At 43.7% G+C, this 19,758-nt stretch overlaps 1 protein-coding gene and 1 long non-coding RNA gene across 2 annotated transcripts; one reads left to right on the top strand and one right to left on the bottom strand.

Moving 5' to 3' along the window:
- Nucleotides 1-64: 64 nt before the first annotated feature.
- Nucleotides 65-8,142, bottom strand: IER5 (immediate early response 5). Its single transcript, XM_074222181.1, has one exon. The coding sequence runs from the start codon at nt 7,755-7,757 to the stop codon at nt 6,975-6,977; it is 783 nt and encodes a 260-aa protein (XP_074078282.1). The 5' UTR covers nt 7,758-8,142; the 3' UTR covers nt 65-6,974.
- Nucleotides 8,143-15,514: 7,372 nt separating this feature from the next.
- LOC141511061 (uncharacterized) lies at nt 15,515-18,959 on the top strand. The gene is made up of 3 exons (XR_012475259.1): nt 15,515-15,602; nt 15,710-15,853; nt 16,936-18,959. It is a non-coding gene; the product is annotated as an uncharacterized LOC141511061 (long non-coding RNA).
- Nucleotides 18,960-19,758: the final 799 nt, after the last annotated feature.

Below are 19,758 nucleotides of genomic sequence, written 5' to 3'. Positions count from 1 at the left end.
GAGCCATCAACTTCTTCCCCCAGACAAACAATGAGCCTGTGTATGTCCCCAGAGTTGTGTGGAGGGTGGAGCCAGGGAGAGGGAATAAAGGGGGGGGGGGGGGGAACGATGCCAGGGGAGACCGAGAGTGATCTTGCTTCACTGAAGGAAATGCCCCAAGCTACACAGGACTGGAAACATCCTCTGTGGCTGGCAGCCTGGACCAGCCAGAGAGAGACCTGAAAGAAGAGTGTTTACAGAGGGCCTGGGAAGCAAAGAGAAGCTACTAAAAGAACCAAGAAATGGGAAATTCGGGGCTTTGAGGGAGCAGAGATAGAACAAAAGACATTTTTACTAAGTATAACTGTCCCAGTCACAAATTATAGAAGACTTACAAAATGTTACCACCAAAGGGAACTAAAGAGAACATGCAATGAGGAAACGGAGGCCCAGAAATGAAATAACATGCCCAGGGAGAGTGGCAGGCTCAGAATCTATCTTTGTTCTACTAAAACAAGAACTTAAAAAAAAAAATTACACTATTTCCTTCATTTAATGGATTTCAGTTTCTAGCTATCCCAGGGCAAATCTTGAGGCTGTGATGGTGGAATAGGGTCAGTTGGGGATCTCATCCATTTCGAAAGGGGGCTAGATGAGTCAAAGAGGAAGTGAGACTGTTTGGAGAGAGTTAAGGCCACAAGTGTCCTAGGGGAAAAAAAAAAATGAAAGGGGAAGGCTGTGAGATTTTGGTAGATGCCAGAATACATCAACTTGTGAAATACTTTGTAAAGCAGAGATTCTCATCAGGATGGAGTAGCACTCACAGGGGTAAAACAGTTAACTTGAAAACAAAGCTGGTAGACAGAAGAGAACTGAATTTCTCACATGAATTCCTCCAAAGGGAAGGCATCTCAGGTGACTATGCCAAAGGTAAAAGTTGTCAGCTTCACCACTGAGCTTAAAAAAGGGAAAGAGTCTCTAAGAATATTAAGGCAACTAAGTAAATGTTTCTCTTAAAAGGTCATCTGATAAACATGCCGTGTTCCATGGACTTTTAACAAGGTCAGGTCCCTTCCCCCATACATCTCTCGAAATAAACTTTGTTTCCCAGTGTGGGCTCCCTCCTCCAGATGCCCTTAAGTGGACTGCCTGCAGGGGTGGCTACAGCAGCTCAGCCCCAGAGAGGAGGGGCTGGGGAAGGAATGCACCCCCGGAGGCTTCTCTCCCAGACAACTGGATTCCAGAGGTCTGAGACAAATCTGAGGATACTCCAACACCACTCTCGGGCTATATTCCTCTGGGGCAAGAAGAATTGCCTGGGAGGGGTTTCATGCCCTCATTCCCACTGAAAATCCCAATGGTGCTTGTATTGGGAATACTTTCACATAGTCTGATCTTACCCAAATTCTCCCTTTCACCTTCCCCTCAGCATCCTCAAGTTGTTCCTAGGGGAGATTCAAGGAGTATGAATTAAAGAAATGGTTTTGAGCACTGGTTCTGCCAATGGTGATTTTTTTTACTTTTAAGAGTTCCACTGCAAAGAAGTTTTAAATGAGCACAGTGGTACAGAGGCTAAGGGCTTCGAAGGGTTATCAGCACAAGTGGCAAGAATCCTTGCTAAGAGCATTTAACTTCACCAGAGCACTCCAAAGAACAATGACTTTGCCTGGCCATTTAGAGATTGGGTTAGTAGGCTTGGTCCTCCCAATCATTCTAACTCCTCTGATAACTCCTGGGAAAACCCAAGTGGAATAAAAATTCAAAAATAAAGTCTTTGAATAAGATATTTGGAGAAAAATGTATAAAACTGGACATAGGGACATAGTTTCCCTTTTGATGGGGCCTTGGCTCTTCTGTAAACTAAATTATCAAAAAAAAAAAATCTTTAAAAAGGGCCCATTTTGTCCAAGTCCATGTTACTGTTAGTCCTACCTATCTTTCTATCCTCTCAAATCCCAAAGTACATGTCAAGCAAGCTCGAAGAAGTTGAATCCAAGACAAAGGACTGACTTTTTAATTGAAGTTATTTCGATGAGCAACCACACCCCTTATTCTCATAAACTCTTCAAACATTTCCAGAACCCAGCTCTTTCTCACTTTCCTAAGACAACAACCTTATGTCAGTGAAGGTGATCACCCAGTGCTGTGATTAAAAAAAAAAGTCTTCCATAAACAGTATTTGAGGACAATCAAAACCACCCTGTTTTGTTGTTCAAAATCTGTTAAGAGTAATAATTGAGAGGGTATCATGGGAAAATGCAAAGATCACTGGATTCAAATCCAGATAATCACTAGATCTGTGTCCTTGGATCGGATCTCCATTTCCTTATTTGTATTAAATAATCCAACCAGTTCTAAATCTAGGAGTCTACAACTTGGGGCAAAGTTCTTTCCCCACCAAATATGATTATAAGTGAAGTTTGAGGTGCTATTGAGAAACATTAAATTCCAACAGCATTGCCAAAACAATTTTTTCTCCTAAATTTAGATTATTTTAAATTATTATTATGGATTATTTTAAAATTCCCCAGTTGCTAATGATCCCCCATGCTAAAGCAGCAAGAAGTCCTAAAGGAAACTTCTAAAGAGAGAGCAAAAGGTCAACCACTTCTTCTACCTCCCCCCACCCCAGATGCATGTGGGGATAATCCAGGACCCTTAGATGAAAAGTCTCAAGATACCATACTCTGATTGACCTCCATGGCCACTACTCATGGGGGCAATGCTTGTGGAGAAGGGTCCCACTATCTCTACCACTTGACCAACTACAGAGAGCAGCTAAGCCCAAAGGCCCCAGCTCATAAGCCATGCTTCCCTATAGCCATCATCCAGAGGAGCAACCCTGGTGAACATTTAGACTGCTCTCTTCAAAGTGACCAGTTACTGAAGACTCAGAAATTTCTCACCACCAAAGTCCTTAGTACCATCAAATGGCTCAACATTAGAAATGGGAATTAGAAAATTAGAACTGTTATCAATGGAATTAATACTAAAGAAAATATATTACCAACTATTCTCCCACCACACCCTAAGAACCACTGAACCTTTCCAAGTGACTTGGCCCCCAAAACTTCTTTGGAATGCACACTCGGAGAGACTGCTCAACCTTTTCTATCTGTATCCCCAACCAAAGAGCAAACAGGACTTAGTATTTTTTTTTCCATTCATAGATTTGTTCCTGCCAAACTTTACCACTCTGGACCCCAGTTTCATTTGTAAAATGAGGAACTGAATCAGATGCTCTTTGAGGTCCTTTCTAGCAATACTTGAAAATTCTATGTCATCTCCTAACTAGTCTCTTAAGGGTCAGGAGGGCAAAGACTCACTGGTTATTTAAACTTTGTATATCCCCCATCTTAGCACTTTGCAAGACTAATGGCTTAACTGTTGTATTAAATTGAGAAAGCCAACATTTTCTTAAAGAGCAATGAAAGAGAACCAAATACTTACAAGGCAGGTGTGGTATAAAAATGGCTTATTCAGAGCTAAAATTAATTCTGATGCAAGGCCACACAACTCTCCCAGCAAATTCAGGAAAAAAAAAAGTTAGCTCAATTGTGGATTGGGTTACTAGTCAGACTTAATTGTAGACTATCCTAGCTTTGAGGAGGCTGTCATGACATAGTAGTATTACTTGAGAAACATTCTATGTTGCAACATAACCATGTAGTCTATTTTGCTTTTCCATATTCTCTGAAAATGAACACACAAGATCTTTGCACTTGGTGTGTTCTCATTTCTGCAGCTTATTACTCATCTGTGCAGTCGTTTGATATAATCTGGAAAGCAACCAGGTTGGCAAAAAGAGAAGCAAATAGCAGCCAAAAATATGCTCATAGAATAAGGATTGATTACTTCCAAGTGTCATTAGTAACAACTCACTTCTATAGCATTTAAGGGTTGTTGGGACTTTTTGTTATTGTTTTTATTTTAAGTGCTTTCCTTGAAACAATTCTGTCAGGTCAGTCATTTTATTAAACAGACCTGAGAGGCCAGTGAAGCAGAGAACCACTTTAACAATATACACCTACACTTTCTCTGAGTTTGGAGTCTTAGGGCTTTGCCTTTGCAATCAGATGTTAAGGGGACTCGGCCAGGAACACACAATCAGGACTTGTCCAACATAGCCCTTCAACTCGGGTTTTCCTGATCCAGGCCAATTCTCTAAGGCCTAGCTGCCTCTCCAGTTTCACATTTAATAGCCTAAGAAAAACTCACAATTTTCCCAGCATCACATAGCTAGTGAGCAGAACTGGGACTAAAACCAAAGCCTTGACTTCATTCCTTTACAAACTGCTTGAAATGGAAGTAGAATCCTTAAGTACACCAAGACTTTCCCCCTCAAGTTCAGTAGCACTTTAAAAACACAATGCATAATTTATAGCCAGAGGTTTTATATTTGAATAAAAAAGTCAATACAGTCACTATTACAAAGTTGGGGCTAAATAGTTAAAGGTGCCAGTATTATCTGAGTTTTCTTGTGCTAATTGATATATGATAATCACAAGGAAAATTAAAGCGTGGGAAGTTCAGTCTCTTGAACAATTAGCCTACCTCATGTATAGATGGACCTAAAAACAGGGATTGTTAACCCCTTTCATATACAAAAATGAACTCAAGGGAAAGTGACCTCAATTTAATAGATTCTCTTTCTTACAATTAGGAATGTTTATAAAATTGTCACTAGCTGTAAAGCATCTGAATAATCTTTCCAAATGGTAATAGTTTGAGGTGTGATTTCTCAGGTCTTGGGTCAATTTTAGGTAAAGTCATCTTTTTTTTTTTTAAGTTTTTGCAAGGCAATGGGGTTAAGTGGCTTGCCTAAGGCCACACAGGCAATTATTGTCTGAGGCCAGATTTGAACTCAGGCACTCCTGACTCCAAGGCCAGTGCTCTATTCACTACACCATAGCTAGCCACCCCTGGATAAAGTCATCTTAAAAAGAACATTTAACCCTATAAAAACACTGAGATATGACAAAACAGGTTAACATTTTACAACTCATGCTAAAGATACATAACTGCACAAACACAAGTTTGCTCAATAGCCTGGAAAAATTCAAAGGATCATCATTTGAAACTTGCTTGCAACTTGTATTGTCCTTGGACCAGCTGTCCTCCTTGGGTCTTAGCTTCTCTAGAACCTCTGGGTCTAGAACTATATACCTATAGTGATTATCATCAGCACACCATGCTGAATTTTTCCTAAATGTTCTCAATTTTCCCTGCTTCCTTCTGTAACCCAGTTCAGAATCCAGTGATTTACTCCTTTCAATTCATAAAATTATGATTTACCACATTTCTAAAGAAGAATGTACTATTTTAAAGCATCCAAGTGTTTTACAATTTCACTTTCATTATCAAAGCCACTCTTTCTCCACTTACACAACCACTCAAGTTCAGGCCCTTAACCTCTTTCACCTGGATTATTTTCATAGCCTAATTGGTCCCCTTGTATCTAGTTTCTCCCTCCCTTAGCTACTAGATTGATTTTTCCAAAGCAAAAGCTTAATCTTAAGAACCCTGGCTCAAGAAGGCCCAGTGGCTCTTTCCTACCTCTGGAATCAAATGTAAAGCTTCTGTTGGGTTCCATAAACTCATCATCTGTTTCCATCCTAGCTTAGTGCACTTTAATCTCCACTTAGAGTTCAACCCCATGGGCTCGCTTCTTGTTCCATTTATAACCTTGGCAGTCCATTGTTTACTTTTAGACACATCTTTAGACCTTCACCTTTGGGGAAGCCCACCCCAATTCTCTAACCCCTGGCAAAGCCCCTGCGCATAATTTTTGAGAAGACATTTCTCTATTAAATGTAAACTTTTTGAGGGTGCAAATAGGCAAGGGGCCTTGCATTTGTCTACACTTAATAGGTGTCTTGTTGAAAATTTATTCTTCAGGGCTGGCTTAGGTGAAGCAGTTAACTTCAGTTTTATTAGGGAGACAACAGTTTGTGGTTGTCATCACAAGTAGCCACATGACCCAAATACAGCTGTCACCAATTCAGGAAGCCTACCAGCTTCCACCCGCCGCCTCGTTTCATCTACGTTATTCTTTGGTATTTGTGTCAACTCTGAACAAAACAGCAAAAATACTCATTCCAAAATTCTTTCCTCCCTTAAAGGTAGGTGGGTCCAGAAAAAAAAAAAACCTTCAATCACCTCAGAACTGAGTAGGCAAATGTTTTAGAGTTCATTTAGACACAGCAAGAGGAACTGATTCTCAGGAACTACATCATAATTGGCTGTACCGTCTTGCCATAAACCTATTTTTTCTGCTTCAAAGACTTTTTAGTGGCAGGGAGAATATAATCCACAGGCGCTAGCGGGAAGTCCTCCCCCTTCAGGCCGGGGTTCCTCCTCCAGGTGGAGGCCGCAGCCCCCGGCCCGGGGCAGGCGGCGGGGCGGCCCCGGCTCGTCCCGGCGCGTCTCTGCCCCCCCCCGGCGGGGCCCTTTCTCCTCCCCAAACCAAGCAGGTGACTACAGAAAAGGACACGGTGAAGTTGCTTCAAAATATTTAATACGTGTCAGACACGTAAAGTTACATTTTATACAAAAAAAAAGTCAATACACGAAGAAAATACTGTACAAAACTCTACAAGTGCCCCGGCCTTTATACAACAAAGGCGGGGCGGGGCGGCGGGGCCGCGGGCCGGGCCGGGCCTCTCTCCTCCCCGCTCCGCTCGGCTCCGCTCCGCTCCTGGGCGCTGCTCCGCGGGCCCGGCCCGGCGCTCGTAGACTCGCGCGCCGCCTCTTCCCCGCGGGCCGCCCCGGGGCTCCCCGGGCTGGGGAGGAAAGTCCCGGCTCCCCCCCGGCTCCAGCCCGGACCAGACGCTCCGACGACAAAGCCCGACTCCGACCACACACTTACAAAACACAGCTTTATCAGACGAGCCCCCCGCGCGCCCCGGGGCCGGGCCGGCCGGGCGGGGCCTCGCGGCGGGGCGGGGCGGGGCCCGGCGCCCCCGGCCCGCCCCGGCCCGCCCCCGGCCCGGCGCTCAGAAGGCCACGATGGCGGTGCTCCAGGGGTTGAGGTTCCTCAGCACCGGCTTATCGCAGTACATGGGCCCGGGCTCCGCCGCCTCCTGCGCGCGCGGCGCCGCCGCCTCCGCCGCCTCCCCCGGGCCGTCCGCGTCCTCCCGGCCGGCCCCGGGCGCTTTACGCAAGAGTCCCGAGAAGCTGGAGCCGAAGATGCTGATGAGGCTGGCCACGTTGCCCGTCTCCATCTCCTCCTCCTCGGCCGGCGGCTCCTCCGGGTCCCGCCGGGGCTTCTTCACCGGGGAGCCGCCCGGGGCCGCGCCGGCCGCGCCGCCCCCCGGCCCCGAGGCGCTCCTCTTGCGGGGGCAGCCCTGGTCCGGGCGCGGGCGGCAGCCGCAGTCGGGCCGGGGCGCGCAGCAGAGGCGGCGGCAGCGGCAGGGCCGCGCCCGGGCCGGGCCCCCGGGGCCGGCCTCCCGCTCCGCCGGGGCTCCGGGCGGCGCCTGGGCTGCGGGCGGCTCGGCGGCGGCGGCGGCGGCGGCGGGCTCGGGCTCCGGCTCCATGCCGCTGTCCCTCGGGGGCGGCTCCCCCCAGCCCGGCGGCGCCGGCGGCGGCGGCAGCGGGGGTCCCGCCGGCCCGGGGCCGCCCGGCCCGGGGTCGCTCAGGTACACCTGGCGCGCGCTGCGCAGCACCAACGACACCAGCAGGTTCTTGTGCAGCTTGATGCCGCCGCGCTGGACCCTCGAGTTGTAGATCTTGCCCAGCGAGATGCTGACGATGCGGTGCGCCTCCAGCTTGAACTCCATGCTGCCTGCGGCCGGGCCCCGCGGCCTCGGCTCCCGGCGACCGCGAGGGCGTGGGGCGGCGGCGCGGCGGCTCCGCCCTCGGCCCCAACCGACTCAACAAACAAGCGGGGCGCCGCGACGCGAGCCTGAGCCCCTGCCCGGCCGCCACGGGCGACGCGGCCGCTTAGCAACCGGTCCCGCCGCCGACTGAGCGGAGCCGCGCCGCCCGGCGGCCTTATATAGGCCTGGCGCGCCAGCCAATCAGGCGCGGCCTGCGGCCGTTCCGACCGGTGCGGGCCCAGCTCGCGCTCCCTCGTGCGCCCGGCCCAGCCAATCAGGGGCCGAGGACGGCGGACAGGGCCGATTCGAACGTGAGTCCCGCGGAGCCTCTCTTAAAGGGGGAAGCAGCGTGGAGGCGGCGGCGGCGGCTCCCGCGGGGGAGGGGCGGCCCCGGCCCCGGTCCTAGCCCTAGCCCCGGCCCCGGCCCCGGCCCCGGCCCCGGCCCCGGCCCGCCCCTCGCAGGGAGCTCGCGCGCGGCCGGGTGTGGACCCCCGCGGCCGCACCCGCGCCCCGAAGAACGGGGGGCCCCTTCCGCCGCTGACACCCCCCAAAGGAAACCAACAAAGTGTAACCGCCCCTGGGAGGGAGACCCCGAGCGAGAAGCCTGGATCGAACCCGGCCCCCGCGGGCCTCAGTTTCCCCCGCCATCAAGGGGGGCCGGGGCCCGGAGTCGCTTCCGGACTACGCCCCGCCCCCGCCCCGCCCCTTCGGGTGGGCGGGGCCTTTGTAAGCGGGTCCGAGGCACCGCCCCCCTCACCTGCCGCCCCAGAAGTGGATGACGTCATCGCCCCACTCACCTCAGGAAATCTGGAGGGGCCGAGGCTCTTCTCCTACATTTTCCTTTTATTATTTAAATGGGGGCTATTTAGGGGCCGCTGGGTGGCTCGGTGCCCGCCTGGAGTCAGGAGGAGCTGGGTTCGAATCCGCCCTCAGACACTTAAGAATTACCCAGATGGGTGGCCTTGGACGAGCCACCTCACCCCACTGCCTTGAAAAAAAGCTAAAAAAAATGGAGCTATTTAAAAAGCTCCCAGATATATAAGTAAGGAAAGGTGTTAGATAAATTCATTAATTTATTTTAAGCTGTTTGATAGACAAAAGATGCCATTTCAAGGTACTTTAACAAAAGTGTTTATTTAATAAATAATCATTCATTGAAGAAAAGCCAAAAATGCAAAAATCCAGTTAAAGGAACACTTGCATTCCAAAAGCATGTTTCCACAGTCTCTCTTTAAATAGCATCTCCCCAAAGTGCATTCCAAAATGTCATTTTTTTTTTTTAGTTTTTGCAAGGCAGATGGGGTTAAGTAACTTGCCCAAGGCCACACAGCTAGGCAATTATGAAGTGTCTGAGGTAGGATTTGAACTCTGGTGCCAGTGCTCTATCCACGGCGCCACCTAGCCACCCCCCCCCCCCAAAGTGTAATCTTAAAATGCCCTCCAGGGGCGGCTAGGTGGCGCCGTGGATAGAGCACCGGCCCTGGAGTCAGAAGGACCTGAGTTCAAATGTGGCCTCAGACACTTAATAATGGCCTACTGTGTGGCCTTAGACAAGTCACTTAACCCCATTGCTTTGAAGAATCTAAAAAAAAAAATGCCCTCTACACCAGACACTTAAGACTTAGCCCTTGAAAGGTAACAGGTAGTCATTAATAGAGCTGGAATTGAAACTCAATTCTCAGCCTCCTTATCTCCATTACATAATAAAACAAGATACAGCTTTATTTGGTTCTTTGTGATTATAATAAAGATGTGAATTGAACACATCCTGGATTCTATTAGATTACCCCCAAGGTAATCTCTACCTGTTCTAAATCCAGGATCCTATTAATTAGCCACCTAGAGATAAATACCCTACTCACAGAGGTAGTGTTTATTGTTCAGGATTGAATTGAGGTAGTTCTTACATTTCAATAGTCAATAAACATTTAAGTTTCTACAAAGTTTCACCCATTTCACTAAAGCCTGGGAATACAAAATTTGAAAAAAAGACACAATCCTCTCTCAAAGAGTTTCTGTATGATGGGAGCAGACAACACCCCAAAGAAATCAAGTCAAAAGAAATCCAAAGTGGGTGCTGATAGGTGGGAAATGAATAGATGGTAGAGATTTCAAACAAAAGGTTGACAGGAAGAATGTTGAATTTGATGTCCCAGGTGCTAGATTTGAATTCTGATTCACCAGGTATGTGACTTTTGGCCAAGCCTTTATTTCATCCGTTCTATTTTCTCATCTATAAAATTAATAAGGGGGGAGGAGGAAAAGAAATGACGTTAAAGGTCAATTTTAGTTCTAATATATAGTTTTAGAATCTTTGAAGAAAAATTAATATTGTAAAATAATCTTTCCTTCACCTCAGAGGAAAACTAATTTTTAAAAAAATGAAGAGCAAGACAGCAAGAGTTGTGGGAAAGAAATAGCTTTAAGAGGAAATAAACTCAGACAACTTTTTTTTAATCTCTTCTGTCTTCTCACCCCAGAACCCAGCTTTTCTGAATCATTTTTTCCATTGCTACCCACATTTTTCCAAATTTTTAGCCTCTTTTTCCTGCTGAATGCTCTGCCACAGAAGGATTCCATCCCCTTCAAACCATACTTATAAAGCAGAACTAGCTTAAGCTCATGTATTTTCTTCAGCCTTCACTTCCCTTTTTAAACTAGAAACAGTTTTGTCTAAACTGTTTCCTACTTTTTAAGGTACCATAGATCCCTTCTCTCAACCAGACATTGATTCCTCAATCAAGGAGCACTTTTCTAAATAATTAAAAATGAATCCGGTATGATATTCCTGAAATGTGTAGGTCCAAGCAACAGAATGAGAAGCATGATGCGAAATGAATATGTAAAAAAAATAGAATATGCAATCAGTAATGACTAACAAATTCAACATGTGAAAGCAATGGAATATTGCTCCATAAGGAATGACAAATATAAAAGTTGCAGAAAACATGGGAAAAGAGTTAGCATTGCATAATGGAATTAGGTTTAAACCCTGCCTCAGCTACCAACTGTTTGACCATGAGTAAGTCATTTCTTTGTTGTTGTTGTTCAGTCACATTGGACTTTACATGATCCTATGCACAAAGTTCATGGGATTTTCTTGGCAAAGATACTGGAGTGGTTTACCATTTCCTTCTCCAGTGTGTCCCCATTTTGTAGATGACATGAGAAAATAGGGGGTTAAGTGACTTGCCCAAAGTTATAGTACCCTAGAAAGGTCAGGCAGAATTTGAACTCAGGTTTTCCTGACTCCAAGTCCTAGGCTCTATCTACTGTACATTGAATTAATACGATAAGGGTGAGTTCTCCTGGCAGGACCCCCTAGAAAAAATGTAAATGTATCATAAAATCAACAATCATTTATGAAGCACCCACTATGTGGCAGGATCTGTGCTACACACTGGGAATATAAGAAAAAATGTATAAACTCTGCTCTCACAGTCTATTGTAATTCTTTTACTGTTTCATAATCCTAGGACACTCTACTCCACACAGCTAATTGTGCCTTTAAAAAACATTTTGTCAAATTGGGATTTAACACTACCAAAACTTCTTCAAACATGTCCAAAGGAACCCTTTAACAAAGTTTATCTCAAAAACACAAAACTAACTAATAGAGTTAACTCTGAGATTTTCTCATTTTCTACTTTTGTGGTTCAGAAAGGAAAGACTTGGATACTGTATTATATGTGTGACCCTGGGCAAGCCATTTAATCCCTTTTTGCCTCAGTTCCTCATCTATAAAATGGGGACTGTAGAAGGAAATGGTAAACCAATGAAATAGCTTTGCCAAGAAAATCCCATGAACTTTGTCCATAGGAACATATAGAGTCCAACATAACTGAACATGTTGTTCAGTAGCAACAAATGACTTACTCATGGTCAAACAGCTAAGGTGAGTGAGGCAGGATTTAAGCCCAGTATCCATTACTCAATACTTCTTCTTTATTTGTCATTCCTTAGGGAACAATGCTATCCATTGTGTCCAGGTGTCCCAAGTCATTTAACTTCTTTGTAAAATCAAAGTGATTATAATTGCTATCTCACAGGATATTTATGAGATTCATCTAACCATAATATAAATGAAGTGCTTTGCAAACCTGTAAAGGGACATAAAAAGTCAGCTATTACTATTTTAATATGAAATTATCCATAATAAAGTCAGAAAATATATGTAATGACTTTGACAATATGAATAAAAACAGCCTGAAAAAGCAACAAGACTTAGGTCAGATCAGATTCAAATGATAATATTGCCATGATGTCACTCTCAGTCCCTCATTGGAGTGAGCCACTTCTCATTGTAATATTTATTTTCTCATTAATTGTTAACTAGTCAGAATTGATTGCCATCCTCAGGAACACCCATTCTTCCAAGGGCATATAAGCTATGATCCGGCATCCAGCCATGATTATCTTTGGCACTGGAGAGTGCCACTGACTTCTATTATTAATAAAATCCTAGCATTATTAATAAACTTGAGTCACTTAGAAATTGTGTTTCTCAAACTTTTTCAACATCACAATGTATTCAAACCAACCATGGCCTTATGGAGAGATTATAGGATAGAAATTGCTTCCTAATTATATGGTTTATTTTGCCTTCTTAAAGTCTATTTGTGAATCTTTTTGTTAAAAAAAATAGTAATTGCTTGACTGTTCTTTTCCAATTAAACATTTATTGAGTGCCAATGAAGTGCTAAATGCTTCACTGAATATTAACACCTCATTAAGAGGAAGCCTATAAATCTTTACATCTCTACCCAATTCTTCCCTCCCCCATTCTAAATAATATAGATATTATAAGCAAGTTTAATTCACTACACAAGCACAGCCTTTTTAAATAGTATAAACTAAAGATATGAAATTCTAGAATCTATCATTACTTCAATATATAAACACAAAAGCAATAACATCTTGCATTTCATATTTTGCTTAAGCGGTGTAACTATTCTTCAATTGCAAAAGGCAACCCTATCTGAATGGATACTCTAAATACTAGTATCTGTACTTAGGACTATTGTCAGAATGCCAATGTTTATAAAAACAATTTGAAGACTAATGAAATCAAGTGACTGGGAAGTATAAAGTCTAGTTTCTTTGATTTCACCTACTCCCAGAATTGTGAAGATAATGTTTGTAAAACATTTTGTAACCCTTGAAGTGTTAGCTACTCTGATAATGATTTTAGTTTCATCAATCATTATTGCCTCATGAAGAACTTCAGACCTTGGGGGTTCTAGATCTGCTCTGACTCCATTTATTGGACAAGAGATTTTAAGTTCTTTTAACCCCAGTTTCCTCTTCTGCCAAATGGTGATAATAACCCCTGCTCTACCTTATAGGATTATTGTGAGGATCTGATGAGATTATGGCTCATTACAAAAAAAGGATAGAAAAACTTTGCTCTACTTTATTGGATTACTGTGAATCTGATGAGATTATGACCCATAAAAAAGGACAGAAAACATAATTGAAACTTTAATGACCTATGACTCAGTGGATGATCCTTTCCAAACTTAGTTCAGAAACTATGTTGTAGGAGCTTCCTCTGTTCCTCATTTTATATCACTCAAAGATCTCCTATTTTCTCCTTCACCCCTGTCTCTCATGAAGAGATAGCCTTTCTCTTTCCAAGGCAAATTCCTCTACATTCATCTTTGATCTCAACCCTTCCCATTTATCCAGTAGACTGCCTCTTCAATCTCTAATCTTCAATATTTCCAATCCTTCCCTGGTGCCTTCAAACAATTTCATATCTCCTCCCAATCTCAGAGAACCTTCACTTGATCTGTTCATCCCTGCTAACTCTATCTCTCCTTGCTGTCTTGGGTAAAGTCCCTGAGAGGTGTCAATAGTGTACCTACCTCCTCTCTTCTCAGTCAGTTCTAAAGCCTGTTTTCCACCTATATCATTCAGATGAAACTGCTTGCTCCAAAGTCACCAATGATCTCTTTATTGACAAATCTCAAAACCATTTCTCAAAACTCATTATTCTTAACCTCTCTGCAGCCTCTTGAAACTGTTGATCATCCCTTTCTATATACTCTCTCTTCTCCAGGTTCTGACATTTCTCTCTTGCTTCTCCTATTTGACCAGTCCTTCAGTCTCTTTTGCTGAATCTTCATCCAGGTATTGCTCAGAGGAGGCCCCCAAAACTCTACCCTGGGCCCTCTTCTCTATTTCCTCTTATTTTTTTACTTTTTTTATTTTTTTAGATTTTTCAAGGCAATGGGGTTAAATGGCTTGCCCAAGGCCACACAGCTAGGTAATTATTAAGTGTCTGAGGTCGGATTTGAACTCAGGTACTCGTGACTCCAAGGCCAGTGCTCTATCCACCTAGCCACCCCACTCTGTTTCCTCTTAATTGTTGTTCTAATCCATTCCCAATGGATTCATTTATGAACTCTAGACAGATGATTTCAAGGTCTATACTCTTCAACCCTCCGATCTCATAATAGCCAACTGACTCTTAGATATCTCAAATTGGATGTGCCAAAGATATTTCAAACTGAACTTGTCTAAAGTGGAATTGATTATCTCCCCCTTCCCCTAATTCCCTCCTTCTTCTCAACTTCCCTATCAATGTCAAGAGGATTCCCATTCACCTAGTTACCTAGGCTTGAAACTTGGGTAACATTCCAACTCCTTCCTGAAGATACTCAATCAGTTGTCAGGTCTTCCCTTTTCTGTTTTCACAATTATCCCCTTCCCTCCATTCACACAGCTTCCACCTCAAGCCTCCCCACTCTCTCTAGTCCATTATCTGCTTAGCTGCCAAAGTGGTCTTCCTAAAATATAAGTCTGATCATGCCTCCCTTCTTTCCTCAATAAATTACAGGGGCTCTCTATCATCTCCATGATAAAAATATAAACTCCTCTGTTTGGGTCTAACATTGCCCCCTCCTATCTTTCCAGTCTTTTTTATATTTTACTCCCCTGAGATGTACTCTGTGATCTAGTGATAGTAATCAGTCAATAATTAATCAGTGATTTATTAACTAATTTAAAGGCAGGTTTTTCCCTCTAGGAGTCGACAGTGACATCTGTCTTCTTGTCCTTCCTGGCTCATAATACTCCATATCCCCATCTCCATACTTATTCACTGACTGTATCCCAATCCTAGAACACTCTCCTTTTCCCTCCTTCTGTGCCCTGTTTTTCCTGGCTGCCTTCAAGCAGTGGTGCAGTGGATAAAGAGAGCAGCAGCCCTGGAGTCAGGAGGACCTGAGTTCAAATTTGACCTAGATACTTTCTAGCTGTGTGACCTTGGTCAAGACATTTAATCCCATTGTCTCACAAAAACAGAAAATAAAAAGACAGAGCCCAAATCTTACATTCTTTGGGTTCCCTCTTCCCCCTTAGGATTACATCCCTGTATCTAGTTGTTTCCATGCTTCCACCCCTAGAAGACTGAGCTTCTTAGGGGCAGAGATCACATGTTTGGTGTGGGGTTTTGCCTTTTCTTCTTCCCCAGCATTTAATACAGTTCCTGAAACATAATAAGCAACTAATAAACTCCTGCGGATGGATGGAGACCAAGCTTTCCACAGCTTGTTCCAGCCCCTGAGAAGTTCAGGATGACCATCGAAGACTTGCAGGAGGCATAAAGTGTAAGGGACCCCTGATTGCTAGGAGGAGACATTCCCTTATGATGTAAGACCAAGCCCTCCCCAGGCAACTAGATGATTTGTCCAGTTCCTACAAATAAGCGGTCAGGCAGAATTTGAACCCAGGTCTGCCAGATTGGCTCTCTAGCCCCTTTCACCCCATCCTTGTCTGGCTCCCTCATCCTTGTTTTCCAAGGTAAAGTCTCTTAGCACTCATTTCCTTTGGGTCAAATTCACAGACTCCTATATTCCTCGATGAAAGAAACCGAGATGACAGAACAAGACTTTTTTTTTGTCCTCAAGGAAAGATTTGGTTAAAAGAAGCCAATCTGCCTTAAAGAAGCCTGGCGGCATCGCCCTTTTAAGAAGGCCAATATTTTGGTTCCTCCTCGTTTGTCTCCTCCGACTCCCTCCTGGCTTTCATGCCCAGGCTGACGTCATGCCTTAGTAAGTTTCAGACGGGTCACGTGGCCTTGGGCTCCGGCCCGCCCGGGAGACCGTGTGTGAGTGTGTTTGTGTGTGTGTGTGAACGTATGAACATGTGTGTCTCTGTGTAGTGTGTGAATGTATGAATGTGTGTCTGTGTGTAGTGTGGGAATGTATAAATATGTGTCTGTGTGTGAATGTATGAATATGTGGGTGTCTGTGTATGTGTGTGTGTAATGTGTGAATATATGAATGTGTGGGTGTCTGTGTATGGTGTGTGTGTGTGTAGTGTGTGAATGTATGAATGTGGATGTCTGTATGTGTGTGGTGGGTGAGGGTGTGTATAGTATGTGAATGTGTGGGGATGTGTGGATGTGTGCATGTTGTATGTATTTGTATGTGCGCTCTTACAAATCTGTCCCTGGTCCTGGAGAAGAGGAGGAGAAAGTCCCCGGCAGGCTATTACTGGATGTTCCCCCCCAGTCCCTCAGTTCTTCCACTGGTCTGCGAAGGTCTGACAATCAACCATCCTCCCTCTCAGCTGCTGTTTCCCAAAATAAAGCGGAGGCGTCCAGGGTGGGCGGGTTGCTGGGAGGGAGGTGGCCTCCTTGGAGTAGCCGGAGTCATCTGTAAAAGCTCCCATCTGGATCTCCCTAGGCGAAGTGGGGTAGGATGGGAAGGGGGAGGAATCCCAGGAGATCAAATTAGCAGGAAGACCTGGGCCCACCTGGAAGGCAACTAGAGAATTGCCTGTAAAGACAGGAAACAGCTTGTGTTCAAAAATAGTCATTCTTTTTTTAAAGCAGAATGTTGTATAGGGATGCTGGTTGGGGGTTTTCTTTCCCTCTGGCTTTTGCGAATAAGTCACTCTGCCGGCTGCCACAGAGAACTAGAAGAGGCTTCAGGCAGAATCTTCAATTCCTTTGCCCCCTCCCCATTTTTGCAAGACATATTGAGATACTCCTTAGAAATTTAGTTCTGAGGTCAGAAATTGCTCCATTTCAGATTCTGGGGAATTACTGCTCTTTTCCCAGCCCCTTGCCTTTCCCTCGCTTCTTACCGGGTTTTTTTCTTTATTCTCTCCCTCCCTCTCTCTTTTCCAGTAACAAGACTCACCTTTGTTCTAAGTGTCTCAGCTGGATCTGGACGGTTCAAAAGTGTCGGTGCTTGTTTGAGTGGATGTGTGAGGGGGGGCAATGAGGTTAAAGGGTAAGCTGTAAATGCTAAACAAACAAAAGAAACCGAGTGGTTGTAAAGCTTTAGCAAGGTGGAGAAGATAGAGAACAAATTATACCGAGAGACAAAACCAAATTACATTATAGGATAAAGATAGCTCCAGTCAAATCACTATTGATTCTGACCACAAGAAAAACAAAAGTTGTTTATCTCGTATACTACAGAGGGAAACAAAATTTTCATCTCAAAAAAGAGATTTGACCTGTGAATTACCTTTTATTGCTATCAATCTTAGTTGATATCTGCAAAAGGCATTGATTCCAAGATGGGGGAGAAGGGGGGTTGGGGTTGCCAAACAGTCTGGAATAATCAAAGAGCTTTTTTCCCCTTCTTGTGTTTGTGAATGTAGAATTAAAAACTAATAAGCCTTCTCAGAGAAATTATGGCATATAAATATTGACCGAAACCGCATGTTTTATTTTAGGGCATCTCAGTTAATTCTCCTATTTTTGAATAGATGAAATCAATTAGAACTTTGGTGGATGGTGCTTTGTTCAGGAATTCATATATTTTATTTATCATATGCTAACATTCTAGTTTGACATTGAGATACATAGGCAAGTTTTAAGATGTATTTAAGTCTGTTTTACAATTAAACCAATAAATATGGGCTGTCCCAAAAGTCTTAGTGCAGTTTAAAGCTTATTAATAGTTTGTTCTGACACCAAAGGGGACAAAATAGTGAAGCACTGGCCTTTGAGGCAGGAAGTCAGTTAACAAATCTTCATTAAGTCTTACTATATAAAAGCACAGGGCTAAACCTTGTGGATTATCTTCTCCCTAAAAAAGGACAGTTCCTATAACCCATAAAAGGGAAGATGAAAAGTGAGGGGACAAGGTTGAAAACATTCTGAGAAAGAGAGGGGTCCTTCCCCAAAATAGAGTCTCTGGGAAGAACTCATCAATGGGTACAGGGGCCCGAAGGGAAACTTCATTCAAATCTCTGAGATTCTGCATCAGCATCTACAACCTATTTTACTATTCTAAGTCTAGGATTCTTTGATCTGTAAAATGGGTATACCAGTGTGACTTAAATGTGATTCTATGTAAAGATTTCTTAAATCATTCTCTTTAACTCACTCTTCTCAAAAGAAACCTTGTCCTCTTGATTTATGTGTTTCTCCCTCTTGCCTGAACCTTCTTTTCTTGACTTCCAAATCTAATTCTAAGATTTTACATTGAAAAAAGGCATTGGAACTAAAATCACAGAACTTAGGTTCCTGGCTATGCCACTTACTTTGGGATTCTTTGCAACAACATCTGACAATACTATAAAAAATGAAGAAAATGTGTCTGCCAAAAATTTAGTGTGTGACACAACTGTCAGATCAACTTAGTCTGGACCATTTGTAAGTAAACCGAGAAGGGCAACAAACAGACAGAAAATGGAACAGATTTTTTCAGTGTTTTTCTATTAAAGTATTTCCTTCAGTGAAATTGGATCCACCATATTTGAACTCTAATACTTCCTCTCCTCCATGGGCTATTTGAGTAAGTGGAAATGACACTCAAGAAGACAATGGAAGGAAGAACAACTGGACCTTGAGTTGTTTAAGATTGCATAATTTCCAAAACATGGAGGTTTCCATTCTCTAGATATCTGAAAGAGGTAAAGTAGCAAACCATGCCACCATATCTTCCCAGCGCTCCCCAATAAGAACCATCTGCTGTGGCTGAACTGATCAAGGATCTTTTCCAGTGACCTTGGTGCTCCTTCATCTCCTCTCTTCCAAAACCCTTCCATCCTCTTTGCTTATCTAAGTTCTGCCCATCCTTCAAGATTTAGCTCAAATCTAACCTTTTCTCTAAAGGGTTTTCTCACCATTCAGCTAACAGCAAACTCTCCTGCTTCTAAATGTCTTTAGTATTGATCATTTGCTGTTTTTCTACTCTTAAGTGATAGACTGTTATCAGCTAAAGAGGAGTATTAGGCTAAGGAGATTGGGCTAAGCTAAGAACAGAAACTGATAGAGACCATATCCCTAGTTGGCCAAGTTATTGCCTGGATCCAATGCTATTTTTAAAAGGTTCTACTAATTTAAGACAGGTATTAAATGTGTGAAGTCAAGAAGTTGGAAAAAAAAAACCCAAAAGGATGTTTCATCATTTCAGAACTTGAGTCAACCCTATCATTTTACAGAAATGGAAACTAGGGGTCAGAGAAGTTTAGCAACTTGCCCAAGGTCACCCAGGCAACCATTGAACATAAACCTTCAATGTTTTTTGAACCCTGATCTTTGCCACTTGAGAGGCCATGCTCTTCTACAGCCAAAATTGTTCCCTTCTTTGTCCTGATGTGCTTAGTTTTCAATTCAATTCAATAAGTATTTATAAAGTAACCAACACATTGCCTTTAATCTAATGTTCATTTAATAAATGCTTATTGAATGAATGAATGAATGAATGAATGAATGAATGAATGGTTGAATATACAGGACAGTTAGTTTTAAGAGAGACACAACAACTGAACTTCTAAGATTTGTTTGCCAAATCACTTCCAGTTCATTTAGTCTTCTTGAGCCAGCTAAAAGGCAAGAGATATCTCAGATTCAAATCCAAAAATTGTCTCCAAGATTCCAAATATGTAAACATATCTGGGGAAAATAACAGCAGGCATTTAATTTGCTAGTCTCTGTGAGTGTGTAATCCTGGGGAAAATTGTATTATCACCTCATTAACGCATTAATTTA

The sequence above is a fragment of the Macrotis lagotis genome, chromosome 2, assembly GCF_037893015.1.
Source record: "Macrotis lagotis isolate mMagLag1 chromosome 2, bilby.v1.9.chrom.fasta, whole genome shotgun sequence".
Classification (NCBI taxonomy): domain Eukaryota; kingdom Metazoa; phylum Chordata; class Mammalia; order Peramelemorphia; family Peramelidae; genus Macrotis; species Macrotis lagotis.
Note: the sequence above shows the minus strand (reverse complement) of the source record. Positions and strands in the feature narration are given on the sequence as shown.

Coding starts and splice junctions, on each gene's coding strand:
- IER5 (XM_074222181.1), bottom strand. CDS start 7,757: ATGGAGTTCAAGCTGGAGGCGCACCGCATCGTCAGCATCTCGCTGGGC.